This window comes from Ylistrum balloti, unplaced genomic scaffold (genome assembly GCF_031769215.1).
Source record: "Ylistrum balloti isolate Yb309-2 unplaced genomic scaffold, AGI_CSIRO_Ybal_v1 Utg371548, whole genome shotgun sequence".
Classification (NCBI taxonomy): Eukaryota; Metazoa; Mollusca; class Bivalvia; order Pectinida; family Pectinidae; genus Ylistrum; species Ylistrum balloti.
The window spans coordinates 45,328-61,237 of NW_026782797.1; the positions used below are offsets into that span (position 1 = coordinate 45,328).

The following is a 15,910-nucleotide window of genomic DNA, read 5'->3' on the forward strand; positions in this document are numbered from 1 at the left end:
GAACACTTTCAGTACTATCTAACACGATATTATTAAACTTGTTGATAGAAGGAACACTTTCAGTACTATCTAACACGATATCATTAAACTTGTTGATAGAAGGAACACTTTCAGTACTATCTAACACGATATTATTAAACTTGTTGATAGAAGGAACACTTTCAGTACTATCTAACACGATATCATTAAACTTGTTGATAGAAGGAACACTTTCAGTACTATCTAACACGATATCATTAAACCTGTTGATAGAAGGAACACTTTCAGTACTATCTAACACGATATTATTAAATTAACTTGTTGATAGAAGGAACACTTTCAGTTCTATCTAACACGTACTATCTAACATTAAACTTGTTGATAGAAGGAACACTTTCAGTACTATCTAACACGATACCATTAAACTTGTTGATAGAAGGAACACTTTCAGTACTATCTAACACGATACCATTAAACTTGTTGATAGAAGGAACACTTTCAGTACTATCTAACACGATACCATTAAACTTGTTGATAGAAGGAACACTTTCAGTACTATCTAACACGATACCATTAAACTTGTTGATAGAAGGAACACTTTCAGTACTATCTAACACGATACCATTAAACTTGTTGATAGAAGGAACACTTTCAGTACTATCTAACACGATACCATTAAACTTGTTGATAGAAGGAACACTTTCAGTACTATCTAACACGATACCATTAAACTTGTTGATAGAAGGAACACTTTCAGTACTATCTAACACGATATCATTAAACTTGTTGATAGAAGGAACACTTTCAGTACTATCTAACACGATATCACTAAACTTGTTGATAGAAGGAACACTTTCAGTGCTATCTAACACGATATCACTAAACTTGTTAATAGAAGGAACACTTTCAGTACTATCTAACACGATATTATTAAACTTGCTGATAGAAGGAACACTTTCAGTACTATCTAACACGATATTATTAAACTTGTTGATAGAAGGAACACTTTCAGTACTATCTAACACGATATTATTAAACTTGTTGATAGAAGGAACACTTTCAGTACTATCTAACACGATATTATTAAACTTGCTGATAGAAGGAACACTTTCAGTACTATCTAACACGATATTATTAAACTTGTTGATAGAAGGAACACTTTTAGTACTATCTAACACGATATTATTAATTTCGATATGAGATTCGCTTCATAAGTATCAAAATATTCCAGAAGGAAATATTGCAATCGTTCATTCCAATTTAGCGTGAATGGGTTGATAAATTATCAGAATATAGAGCTTCGTGCTGTACCATTTAAACCCAGTAATAGCAGAACCATTGGGGCGTGTGTAACACATGTAGTAAGTATGACTGTACTAGGGTTAGTTAGACTTTAGGTTAAGGTAACAATCCGTAACGGGCTATTACTGTAGTTCTACAGGTGCCGACATATATATTACCCTGGTCCGCATTCAGTTTATAAATCAATGTAATTACAGTTGAAATTATTTTAATATTTCTCAGAAGTTGTTAGCTGTAATGAATTCCGGAAGCTTGGATCTGGGACGTACCAAAATTACACGCTCTGTCACGACAGAGTCTAGAAATGTGGAGGTGTGGACGACCTTTGTGACAAGTAAATTAATACGCTCTCTGTAAATTGTTCCTGTAGATGTAAAATTGAATACAAGTGTTTTAAACTTCTGGCAAGCTCGTGTTTCCTCTCAAATTGTGCAGAACACCAATAGAAACTAGCGCTGAGATGTTGTATCGGGTTGCACTGATACTTGGACGCTGTCCCTTTTCAGAGAGAAGGTTTTTTGTGGAGGTGGTATTTAGCTAACCTGTTCCTCGGAAAGAGTGACTGTATATCCGGGAGATCGGACAGTATCATCTTTTGATCTTTTGAATCGAGCCCAGTGACGTGGTCAATTATCAAGTGACATTTGCAGTGTTAACATTGTTGCGGGATTTCAAAACAACTTCCTAAATTCTTTTACTAAAGTGTTGAATATACGTCGGTCCCATGTACTGGTAAATCAGCTACTGGTTGAGACGTGTGGAAATGTCAAGCATGTGACTGTTTATCAAGCGTAACGTTGTGAGAGACAGGTGAGGGCAAGTTGTGTACAGTGTGAACCAAACGTGGGCAATCTCAGGAAGCCTTCTAAAAGGTGTGTAGTACATGCCAACAACTATTTTCTGAGGAAGAAAAGAAATGGGCTGCGAGATAAGCGGGGTGGAACACTATCCTGTCAGATACGCGTGGAGCAAGGACTATCCCTCTTGCCACGTGCCGCTTGGCCAATATGGATTTCACGGGCAGTCATAAAAAACGCAATAAAATAAAAATGTTAATTGAACACTATGTTTACAGGCATGTTAACAGGACAGTGGTGTCATCTGGTTGCCGTCATACAATGACAGGGGTTAGTCGGAGGAAAACCCCCGCAAAATGTTATTTGTTAATTCCCGAATAATGTGACACGTTGGAGAAAGGACTTACTCAACAATGATATATATACAATTAAGTTTTACATTGTCATACTCCACGGCAATACTTAGTGTGCTCAGCTCACGGATCAGGCTCACAAAAGATGGATGACAGAGTTTGTCTGAAAGGTTCGCTGATAAAGTTGTTGTAATTATCATTGTATTACGTCGAGTTAGTCGGATATACAAGCCGTGTAAAACAAGTCTGGCGCCACCCTATCTCAGCAGACGATGAAGGCCAATCTGGTAATTCCTCCGTTCATTCTTGTGCATATTTTGCTACTTAAGGCTGTAGAGTGTCGATCTCTGCTGTCTGTAGATCCACCCCGAGAGCAGCTGACGAGGACACGACGCGACGACGTCGACGATGATTATGAGGATTACGCTGAATCGACCTCTATAGATTTAATGTCAGCGACATTGAGTGCCGATGAAATGCGTCAGTATATTTTACCAGCCAGTTTACCAATGTCACCGGAATCCGAGGAATCCATTCAACTAACGGACCAATCTAATCATGCTCCGGAATATATGATGGAGCTGTATAAACAATATTCCTCCAAACGACTTGCCAGTCCGGAATCGTCCATAGTCCGGAGTTTCACCAATATCAATCAGGGCGAAGGTAAGCTACCATTATTTCCGCCTATTTGTGTACAAAGTAACGTTTTATTGTGTTAGTTTGGTCTGTTTTATATCATTTGTCTACAATCACAAGTTATCATTTTTATAGATCGAAGGTTCCGGTCATATTTCCCTCACCTCAGAGATACTGCTCTGATCTTTTCGATAAAAAAGAAAACATTAGGATAGTGGATTTGGGAGAATTTTCTTAAATTTCTTGTCATCTGTTGGCACTGATGTGTTTTCTGCCGTTGTTGAATCTGTTGGTGGAAGCGGGGTTGACTGACGGGCTGGCACGAGAGACTTTTTTTCACGTGAATGTGAAATAATTCCTTAATCAAAACATATCGCTATGAAGAAAATGACAGCACGTGTGATCCTTTTTACGGTCGGGTTTATCTTGACTGGTGAGGAGGCCCACGTGAGTTAAATGCATACCATCGAGATGTTTAGACAGAACATTACCCTTAGTGTTAATGCTGATTGGATTGTTGTTTAGTATTCTGGTTTAAACAACTTTCTGATGAAATAGCTGCTTATTTATATATAGAATACTCAAAGTCATTTATTGTATATAACAAATCGGAGTTCGCACCTGCACTACATATCTGATTGAAATTCATAAACTTGAAATAACGATGGATCCTACAAAAAATATAGGAACAAACTCTAAAAGAGATAGATGTTGTGAATTTATGTTGAGTAAACATTTTCAGTTGAGATAGGTGTTTCATTCTAATGAGAGTCTACTAGTTACCTTAATGTAAATGGAATGAGACTCGGGTTGAAACACAAGTGTTCTATCTAAGGGTGTAAGTGCACACCCTCCAACGTCCACACATCAAACGGAGAAATCTGCTCTGCCAGGAGACGCTAGCTTCATAAAAACCATCGAACATGAACGAGGGTTTACGGAGTAAAAAACGTTCTTCACCAAGGAGCTGTAATTAGGTCTGAAGTCATAGCAACATAAACTGCATCTTCGTAAGGTTTGACTGTCATTAAGTGTTTCTAGGTTTATATTTAAGTTTTCATGCTAACATAGCCACTGTTGGGCAAGTGATGAATGAAGAAACCTTACGTGTTTGAAAGACATTTTACAGTCTTTTTAAGCCAGCAATTATCTTACGTTTTGTCAGTTTGTAAAGAACAGGTGAGAGATGGAGTTCCTGGCACATTTACACGGGAAATGACGATGATAATTAGTAGTGACATGGAACTAACTATCTTCCTACATGTAACGCACTGTTTCTACAACACATACTCCCGTCGCTTTAATCTTTTCCCTGATTGATAGGCACATTTTAAATGCTTCCGCTGGTGATCGAATATAGGAATTCTGGCTGACAAGACGAATACTCATTGTACTGTAGATATAGACTCGCCTGAGTAAATTATTTACCCAGAATTCCAGAAATCTACATCATTAAGGGGATTATAATCAGAATTTCTTTATTGTGTCATTTGCCGCCTCCTAACTACGTAAGGTAGGGTTTACAGTAATCACTTTGTAACGTCCGTCCGTCCGTGCGGTCGTGATAAACATTTATACAAGTTACACATGAACCCATGGACATATTTAGTCCATATTCACAGCATAGCTTCATCCTTTCAAGGTCTACATCTGAGTAGACTTTGGTGGTGGACGGTCACGGTTAAAGGTCACTAATGAACACTTTGAAGCAAACATTTCCTTTTTAAAGAGTAGTCTTAATCTTTCAATAGATTGAGAAAAAGTTGACGTGGGGCGTTAGGAGGGGGTAAGTGTTTTTTAGCTTCTCCTTACAGCAATTCTATTTCAATTTGTGATAGCTATACAAGAACCTCAAATTCACTATCTAGATATAAAACTGGATTGTCAAAAACGATGAACTATACAGTCACAATGTGGTATTTCGTTAATATATCTACTAACCATAACATGCATAACTATTAAACATTAAAATACCGTAACACACCGGATCACAAAAATACAGATACACTCATCATATCCGAAATTAGGCCATGTAAACATTGAGCAATCTAGCATCGGAAAAAAGGACTCTTTCTAAAATTCCTTTTCCTTAAAAATATCACGACCAACACAGCAACGGGTTATATCGATATACAGAGACACGGATTATATCAATATACACAGACACGGATTATATCAATATACACAGACACGGATTATATCAATATACACAGACACGGATTATATCAGTATACACAGACACGGATACGGATTATATCAATATACACAGACATGCATTATAGCAATATACACAGACACGGATTATATCAATATACACGGACACGGTTTATATCAATATACACGGACACGGATTATATCAATATACACAGACACGGATTATATTAATATACACAAACACGGGTTATATCAATATACACTGACACGGATAATATCAATATACACGGACACGGATTATATTAATATACACGGACACGGGTTATATCAATATACACTGACACGGATAATATCAATATACACAGACACGGATTATATCAATATACACAGACACGGATTATATTAATATACACAAACACGGGTTATATCAATATACACTGACACGGATAATATCAATATACACTGACACGGACAATATCAATATACACGGACACGGATTATATTAATATACACGGACACGGGTTATATCAATATACACTGACACGGATAATATCAATATACACAGACACGGATTATATCAATATACACGGGCATGAATTCAATATACATAGATATGAATTATATACACAGATAGCTTCCGTTCACTCGTCTTAGTTCGGTTAGTTTATAAATACTATTATTGATAATTGTGTCTAACGTGTGGATGTTTCTAAACTAGGATTTATCTGAGACAAAATCTTCGGAAAAGAGAAATCTGAACTTATTTTAAGGACTTATCTTCTTTTTATTTTGATAAATCATGTTTTGATTACGTAGCGACAAAGCGCTACTCTTCTCGGCGCTGTATGTGTTTGTACGCTTACTGTAATAACATAAATATTTCACGAACGAGACCGATAGAAGGTCATAGTGTTAAAAGGAAAGCTTCAGTCCGATATATGTACGTCTTGTTTCAAATGATCAAAGGACATTTACTGGATCTGAAGGATAAAGTAATTATATAACTTAAAACGTTAGTGTCGGATGGTACATAAGGAAATCTGGTTAGTTTCCTCATGTAATGGGTAAATCAGTGAGCCCTACACACCGTATTGTGGGTAAATCAGTGAGTTCTACACACCGTATTGTGGGTAAATCAGTGAGTCCTACACACCGTATTGTGGGTAAATCAGTGAGTTCTACACACCGTATTGTGGGTAAATCAGTGAGTTCTACACACCGTATTGTGGGTAAATCAGTGAGTTCTACACACCGTATTGTGGGTAAATCAGTGAGTCCTACACACCGTATTGTGGGTAAATCAGTGAGCCCTACACACCGTATTGTGGGTAAATCAGTGAGTTCTACACACCGTATTGTGGGTAAATCAGTGAGTTCTACACACCGTATTGTGGGTAAATCAGTGAGCCCTACACACCGTATTGTGGGTAAATCAGTGAGTTCTACACACCGTATTGTGGGTAAATCAGTGAGTCCTACACACCGTATTGTGGGTAAATCAGTGAGTTCTACACACCGTACTGTGGGTAAATCAGTGAGTCCTACACACCGTATTGTGGGTAAATCAGTGAGTTCTACACACCGTATTGTGGGTAAATCAGTGAGTTCTACACACCGTATTGTGGGTAAATCAGTGAGCCCTACACACCGTATTGTGGGTAAATCAGTGAGTGAGTTCTACACACCGTATTGTGGGTAAATCAGTGAGCCCTACACACCGTATTGTGGGTAAATCAGTGAGTTCTACACACCGTATTGTGGGTAAATCAGTGAGTTCTACACACCGTATTGTGGGTAAATCAGTGAGTTCTACACACCGTATTGTGGGTAAATCAGTGAGTCCTACACACCGTATTGTGGGTAAATCAGTCTACACACCGTATTGTGGGTAAATCAGTGAGTTCTACACACCGTATTGTGGGTAAATCAGTGTTCTACACACCGTATTGTGGGTAAATTCTACATACCGTATTGTGGGTAAATCAGTGAGTTCTACACACCGTATTGTGGGTAAATCAGTGAGTTCTACACACCGTATTGTGGGTAAATCAGTGAGTTCTACACACCGTATTGTGGGTAAATCAGTGAGTCCTACACACCGTATTGTGGGTAAATCAGCGAGTTCTACACATCGTATTGTGGGTAAATCAGCGAGTCCTACACACCGTATTGTGGGTAAATCAGTGAGTTCTACACACCGTATTGTGGGTAAATCAGTGAGTCCTACACACCGTATTGTGGGTAAATCAGTGAGTTCTACACACCGTATTGTGGGTAAATCAGTGAGTTCTACACACCGTATTGTGGGTAAATCAGTGAGTTCTACACACCGTATTGTGGGTAAATCAGTGAGTTCTACACACCGTATTGTGGGTAAATCAGTGAGTTCTACACACCGTATTGTGGGTAAATCAGTGAGTCCTACACACCGTATTGTTGGTAAATCAGTGAGTTCAACACACCGTATTGTGGGTAAATCAGTGAGTTCAACATACCGTATTGTGGGTAAATCAGTGAGTTCTACACACCGTATTGTGGGTAAATCAGTGAGTCCTACACACCGTATTGTGGGTACATGGTTTGGTTCTATCCAACTTATAGAGTAAATGAGTTGGTTCTACACCCCGTATAGCGGGTACACGTAGTCGGTAAACAGATGGGTTCTCTACACTGTATAGATGGTATATGATAAGGTTCTACACACCGTATAGCGGGTACTCGTAGTCGGTAAACAGATGGGTTCTCTACACTGTATAGATGGTATATGATAAGGTTCTACACACCGTATAGCGGGTACACATAGTCGGTAAACAGATGGGTTCTCTACACTGTATAGATGGTATATGACAAGGTTCTACACACCGTATAGCGGCAACTCGTAGTCGGTAAACAGATGGGTTCTCTACACTGTATAGATGGTATATGATAAGGTTCTCCACACCGTATATCGGGCATATCAGTGGTTCTATACGCTGTATCGTGAGTACACGAGAGGGTACCGTTTAGTGGGTTCATGTATGGGATCTACACTTGTATGTTGAGTAGATGAATTCTACACTTGTATAACACTGACTATATTTGTAGGATCTGCTCACGATATGGTGGGTACAGCAGCTGGTTCGTTGCTACATTGTCAGCTAAATTTAATAATGGAGATAATTATTCTATCGTATATCTCCAATTAAATAAATCTCTTCTAATACTCCTAACGGAGAATTACTGATATTTTGTGTATCGGTGTGTTTCAGTCATAAAGTTAGCCCCTTGAGATGACGCACAACTGATGCTTCCTTGTGCTATCACACAATCAAAATTATATCAACAAGTATTTCATTTTGTTTACAAAATTAGCCAGATTGAGAGAGATATGATAATTAAAAATCGTTGATATGCGTGTCCGTCAGGTATCACGTGACTGTAGTTTTGTAGGGACGAGTGTTGTGCTGCTGACTGACGGATCTATCAGGTTCTAAATCGTCCATATCAAAGTAAGAACATGGGAGGTACGGCCAAGCTTGGCTGCTCCCGGTGTAAAATCCAGTAGACAGATTAAGAAATAGTGTCGTTTGTTTGTTTACTACTTATTTACACGGCAGATGCATCATGTAAAGGCTGATCGTACTGGAGAGACCTGCCCTGAATGAGCTCTTCGTCCCCGATAAGCCAGTACGCTTGAGAATGTTGTCAAGTTTGAAATAAATAGCAGACGATTCAGAAATCTTCGGTCTTGCTGTTTGTGTCTTTCATTGGCAAGCTGGACAATAAACCCCAAAGTATGTAGTAATTACACAGAATTATGGTAAAAATCCAGCCATATCAGCTTTGTAGCATTACATCTGACAGTGTGGCATAAAAGACACGCTGACCCTTCCGATAGCGCCAGCCGACCCCCGACACTACAAACACTGCGCTACACTATTGACGCGAAGAACTGGCACCATAACGATATACTAACGATAGCAGGAGTAAGTTGTGATAGCCGAATTATCCAGCTATGTCCATACTTACACAGCAACTCCTATTTCAAAACCCATGCAGACCGTCCGTTGTCAGTTTTGGGACATTTAAAGCCTTACTCTTGGACCCTTGACCCATCAAAGTTTCTAAAACATATCATATTGCCTGGTCCAGATATTTCATGACACACAAATACGACCTATGAAGGGAAATTTGAAATACTTATAATATTTACGCTCGTGTTAATGGTCAGTGCGCGATGTTCGTTACAGCCTTTGATTCTATACGAATATGGTTTAAATCTGACGAGAAATGAAAGTCACCTTAAGTTACACGATATATGTATTTATAAACAGTAAAAGAAAACATCGGAATATTCTGTTGCTTTTTGAACAATTTTGTTGTTATGTCGTTATCAACGACGCCCAAGTGACGCCTGGCGACACCTGGCGATACCTATTGTTTCATTTTAACTCGCCGCTGTTTTAACGAAGTGTTATCAATGCTTTGATTTTTATCAATTGTAAATACATTGAATGAGAATTGTTATTTTGTCGTACATCGAAGTGTATTTACATTGGAGTAATGACACATTTTCCTTGGTGCGCTCCTTAGTGCAAAAACTAGCGAGATACATGTATTACATATGTAGTATACTACTATCATGACATAGGTTAACAGCTTGTAGTAAACTGTTTTGTTGCCATGGTGTCTACAGTCTGTAGTAAACTGTTTTGTAGCCATGGTGTCTACAGTCTGTAGTAAACTGTTTTGTAGCCATGATATCTACAGTCTGTAGTAAACTGTTTTGTAGCCATGGTGTCTACAGTCTGTAGTAAACTGTTTTGTAGTCATGGTGTCTACAGTCTTTAGTAAACTGTTTTGTAGCCATGGTGTCTACAGTGTTGTGTACACTACTCTCTACAATTTGGTCAATCCTTAGTAAATTTTGGGCTTTAGTTTCTTAGGTTAACTGCAATTTGCATGGCATGTTTTAATTACTTAATTGATTAGAAGCACAGTTCAGAATATACTCGTAGAGTTTTCGACATTCATATAGAATTAATCAATATTGAGAAATTGTGAAATCTATTGAAGTTTCGCATTCATGCAACCCACTTGATTTCGGCCAATAGGTCTTTAAGCATCACTGACGAGTCGTAGAAGGACAAAACAGCTGTATGATGTAACATTATGGACGAGTCCTGAAAGGACGAAATAGCTGCATGATGTAGCATCACTGACGAAACGAAGGACGAAACTTCTGTCTGATGTAATATCATGGACAGGTCATAGAAGGACGAAACAGCTGTATGATGCAGCATCACTGACGAGTCCTAGAAGGACGAAACAGCTGTGTGATGTAATATCATGAACGAGTCCTAGAAGGACGAAACAGCTGTCTGATGTAATATCATGGACGAGTCCTAGAAGGACGAAACAGCTGTCTGATGTAATATCAAGGGCGAGTCATAGAAGGACGAAACAGCTGTATGGTGTAATATCATGGACGAAACCTAGAAGGACGAAACAGCTGTATGATGTAATATCATGGACGAGTCATAGAAGGACGAAACAGCTGTCTGATGTAATATCATGGACGAAACCTAGAAGGACGAAACAGCAGTATGATGTAATATCATGGACGAGTCATAGAAGGACGAAACAGCTGTCTGATGTAATATAATGGACGAGTCCTAGAAGGACGAAACAGCTGTATGATACAGTTTAATGTATTGATTGACTCTTTTGCGTCTTGTTCCAAATTCGTACCGCAAGGTGCTAATCACTAGTGTGCTTGTTTTGAAATCGCAGAAATGTAAAATTATAAAACGAATTTCTGTTAATGCTGTTAGTACATTATGGCTGAATTCTTTTCGTGCCTATTTTCTTTACTAATCAACAGAGAAATAGTTATTTGTCAATGTGGCATCTTTCCTAAAGTATGATTGAGGGGTTAAAGTAAAGTATATAAAAAGCAAATTATCCTCAATAAACGAGAGTAGTAAAATAAAACCCCAAGTAAGGAAATATAAGTTTTATCTGTAAAGGGTAATATATTCTCAATATGATTCAAAATTTGTTTTCTTATATGAATTACAAATTGCCTATATGCTGTTTATTCCAGAGACATCGGCTACGTTGACGGCGCAACAATCCAGGGTACATACGATGATTTTCAACATCACCAGTATATCTCTCGAGGAGGTAGTTGACCTTGCGGAACTCCGACTCTTTACCTTGGTAGAAAAGGATCGAAACGCATATATAGGTGTGGACAGGAAAGTGTCCGTGTTTGAGGTCATCCCTGCGAATGACCAACCGTATAAACTAGTAAATTCAAAACATATATACGGCCGTAATAGCAACTGGGAGACGTTTGACGTCACTTCGGCGGTGAAACGGTGGGTAAACGATGTCACTTCTGTACAAATATTAGAAATTAGAATAGAAAATGTCTTTCACAGTGTTAGTTTTGGTGAGTTAGATATTGACGCTCGTCCTAAAACTAGGACGGAACCATTGCTAGTGGTATTCTCCAGTGAATATAGTAAGAGACGGCTTCACATGAAGGAGAGACACGAAATGGTCACACATGAAATGGACTCGTTTGACCTCATGGGGGATCTAAATGGCACACAGGCTAACCAATCAGAATCAAATACATTACAACAACGTTTCAAACGAAAGGCAAACAAGAAGGGGACAGTGTGTCGTCGGCGCCCTCTATACATACAATTTAGTGATATAGGCTGGGATAGATGGATTATCGCCCCTCAGGGCTATCAGGTAAGTTAATATCTAGTTCTAGAAATGTTTTGAAGGATTGGAAACTTGGTTTCTTTGAAGAAGCAGCACACATTGGGTGTCGGTACACTCCAGAGGGGCATTGGTAAAAGCAGGATTGTCATATTTAATATAAATCAAGTCTATGATATTTCTCAGTGTATCATTGTTAGAATGATTTAGTTGTCACACTGCTGTATTTAATATGTAATGAAGCGTCTTTAACCTTCGTTCAACAAGCAAACACAGCTACTGCTGTCTTGTTGAAAATTGAAAATGTAATTAGAAACAACACTTACATATTCAAGAAACGATATTTGTGAGAGAAATTAATTTCACAGTTACGTTAATTCATTATGTTTTGGAGAAATATCAAGCACAGGTATCATCTCGCTGAATTTCCAAATTAATTTAGTTCAGAAAAAATCTTTCAATGTTTTAGCTGATCTCAATTGTTCCCCATTTGTTTTGACGACATTTCACGTTTGGTGATAGTTGTCATTCCTGCTAATTTGATGGCATCTCGGATTGACAATGACTGATGTTTTGATGTCATTACGGTTTGACAATGACTGGTGTTTTGATGTCATTACGGTTTGACAATGACTGGTGTTTTGATGTCATCTCGGATTGACAATGACTGGTGTTTTGATGTCACTACGGTTTGACAATGACTGGTGTTTTGATGTCATTACAGTTTGACAATGACTGGTGTTTTGATGTCATCTCGGATTGACAATGACTGGTGTTTTGATGTCACTACGGTTTGACAATGACTGGTGTTTTGATGTCATTACAGTTTGACAATGACTGGTGTTTTGATGTCATCTCGGATTGACAATGACTGGTGTTTTGATGTCATTACGGTTTGACAATGACTGGTGTTTTGATGTCATTACGGTTTGACAATGACTGGTGTTTTGATGTCATTACGGTTTGACAATGACTGGTGTTTTGATGTCATTACGGATTGACAATGACTGGTGTTTTGATGTCATTACGGATTGACAATGACTGGTGTTTTGATGTCATTACGGATTGACAATGACTGGTGTTTTGATGTCATTACGGATTGCCAATGACTGGTGTTTTGATGCCATCTCGGATTGACAATGTGTTGCACAATACACACAACATTAATGAGTTATTTCAAGTGATCGCATAGTGTTTATTTTCTTACAAGTCATGTCGCTGTACATGTCCCATACATCTTGTACGCCTCACTCTCAGGCCACGCTCCTCGAGAGCGTTCCGATTAGCTCTCCCCGCTCTTGAACTGTGCCCTCTGATAGTCCTAGCCCAACTCCCCCCTAAAACATCGTGAGAACAGAGAGAAGAACATATGTCTAATTGTTGCAATTATTGACCATCGGTATCTAATTGATGCAATTATTGACCATCAATCTCCATGAATGACTATAAACACTCTGCTCAAACTCGCGGTCTCGAGAATATGATTAATAAATTCAAATTTCGCCTTATCAACCTGCCAGTGGCCAATACTATAAGAGAGATGGATAGACTACACCACTGTTAAACTATCAAACCTCTCAACCCACTATTGAGATTGATGCATGTGAACGTTCATTTGGAATTTAGAGAATCTTAATTTGATATAATTATCCTTCTCTCTGCTCAACTGTAACAGTACATTGAACTTCTAACTTATCTAAAACATGTTCCAATATGTGAAGAAAATATAATCAATATAATCCCTCCACCACAAAGATATATCGTCAATTAACACTAATTACTACCAATTAATTATCTTACTTTTACAGCTATTTTGTCACATTCCTCCCCCACTTAAGAAAGCAAACTGTTTTCCAAGTTAATAATAGATGACAAAATACTAAAAAAATGATAACACAAGTCTTTAAAACACCGAATTCACTGCTTGTGTCCATCACAGGAATGTCCTATCATATCGCTGGCTTCTCTTTCCTGATTATCGAAAACATCATTAGAAACACAGTTCTATAATATCAATCACAGTGTCCACCACCAGAATGTCCTCTTCACTATATTTGAAGCACTGAAATACATATAAACACATTCACACACGATAATAAACATCATTAACAATGTCCTTGGCTTCACTGCTCTCCGTCGTATCACGTGCAGCTTCCGAGCATGAAGTTATTAAACTGTCCAAATACAACAGTTCTAGAATCGTCGTGTTGTATTGTTCCGTATTTATTCATTTTTTTTAAAAGCATCTCTGGTAAAATCCTCGCTGCATAGCAGACACACAGTCAGTTTATACATTACGGTACCCGTTCCAGCAAATTATGCCTCGTCAGACATAATTATTAAACAGGAATTGTTTTTGAAACTAGTTCATATTGTCCTTCGGTACCTTTCCACCTACAAGAACTCTGCCCAAAACAATCCACATGTCCCTGGATAGTTAGGACCTAACCAGTCCCTCGGCATTGAGCTGTATTGTTGTTGGATACAAACCTCCCCCAACCAATCGTTTGTTCAATAGCTGCCGATAGAGCTGATGGTAATGCTGGAACCGACGTAGTCTGGTCCTCCACTCCATCAACACGGTTGTTTGACGACAACAAGACCATCTCGTAAGTTGGAGCATCTCTAGAATTCTCAATACTATTTCGCATTTTGGCTGACCAGGGATTTTTTTTACTAAATATTGACCATTTATATTTGAAGTAACAATATTTAAAGATCAATAACAATAATCACGCCTACAATAGCGTAAATCCAATTGGGAATACCTGTACCAGTAGTAATAATTTCCAAACTATATATCTGGTTGATTAGATTATTCATTGGAATTTCTTCTATGTTATTTTTAATACTTTTGGTAAAATTGTGTGAGTAAAGTTAGGTAATGCCAGATGAAAGGGTGTCCAAATATTTACTGAAAATTAGTGGTTATCTAATGAATCATGAAGGGGATCGTTGACATCATATTGACATTCCTCATGATAAAAGGGAAGTAATGTCAAATAACGATTAGAAGCTGAACATGATTTATCTAACCTCAACATCCCCAACGGTTGATGTACCGATACTGAATTACTTCAGACAATCTTCTCGTGACTTTCATAACACCCTACTGTAAATACTATATCTTGTTGGGTAGCTACCACCCACATGCCATCCGTGAAATATTCTGCAACAGGTAAATTGAATGTGGGCTTACCACAGTCTGACAATTCCGTTCTATTCAATCTTGATTCTTCATAAACAATGATGTAACACAAAGTTTAGCCAAATCAATCGGATAAATGGGGCTTCTGATTTTACAAAATTTTACCATTGAATAAGCACATTCCTCACCCTCCCTCTCTGTTAACAAAGCATATTTTGTTCGCTCTGCATTAACAGCTATGTGTTTAGCTTCAATTTGATATTTTGCTGTCATTCCCACCGAATCATCAGAAGAGAGATTATCATGGTGCGATACCTTTGAAATTGGCAAATTGTGCACTTCATAAACGTCAAATCGACCATTAACATCTAACAGAGGATTCGAAATAACGACGACAATTTGTTCGTCTACTAATACAGTCGTGCAGGTAAAAAATCTATAATAATTTCAAAGATGTTTCTTAGGGTGGTGAGTCTTATTGCATATGGGAGATGTTGTTCTACGTCAGTCAATAAGTTAAGTACATTGTCAGGCGAAACAATGCTTGGCGATAATTTTCCTAAAGAAAGCATATTTATACGTAACTGTAAATTCTCCAAATAAAACATTGCCCTCTGAGACGTCAATGTAATATTCTCGATAGCATGGTCTAGCTGCGCAAATATTTGTACAAATGCATTGGCATCTTCTAATTGACCACCTAATTCGAAAGTAAAGTTCAACACATTTCCTTCCAAATCCCTTACACCAGCAGTCAAATTATTTACGGCCTCACGATGTTCTTTTAATTTAATTCTTGTAACATTTACTATCGTTAAACT

At 38.1% G+C, this 15,910-nt stretch overlaps 1 protein-coding gene across 1 annotated transcript in view; it reads left to right on the forward strand.

Annotated features, from left to right (window-relative positions):
• Positions 1-2,703: 2,703 nt before the first annotated feature.
• LOC132562923 (bone morphogenetic protein 10-like) overlaps positions 2,704-15,910 on the forward strand; it is a 33,690-nt gene continuing 20,483 nt past the window's right edge. Inside the window, exons 1-2 of the mRNA XM_060227699.1 lie at positions 2,704-3,126; positions 11,312-11,971. Coding sequence (XP_060083682.1) covers positions 2,704-3,126; positions 11,312-11,971 — 1,083 coding nt within the window. The remainder of the gene's footprint in view (positions 3,127-11,311; positions 11,972-15,910) is intronic.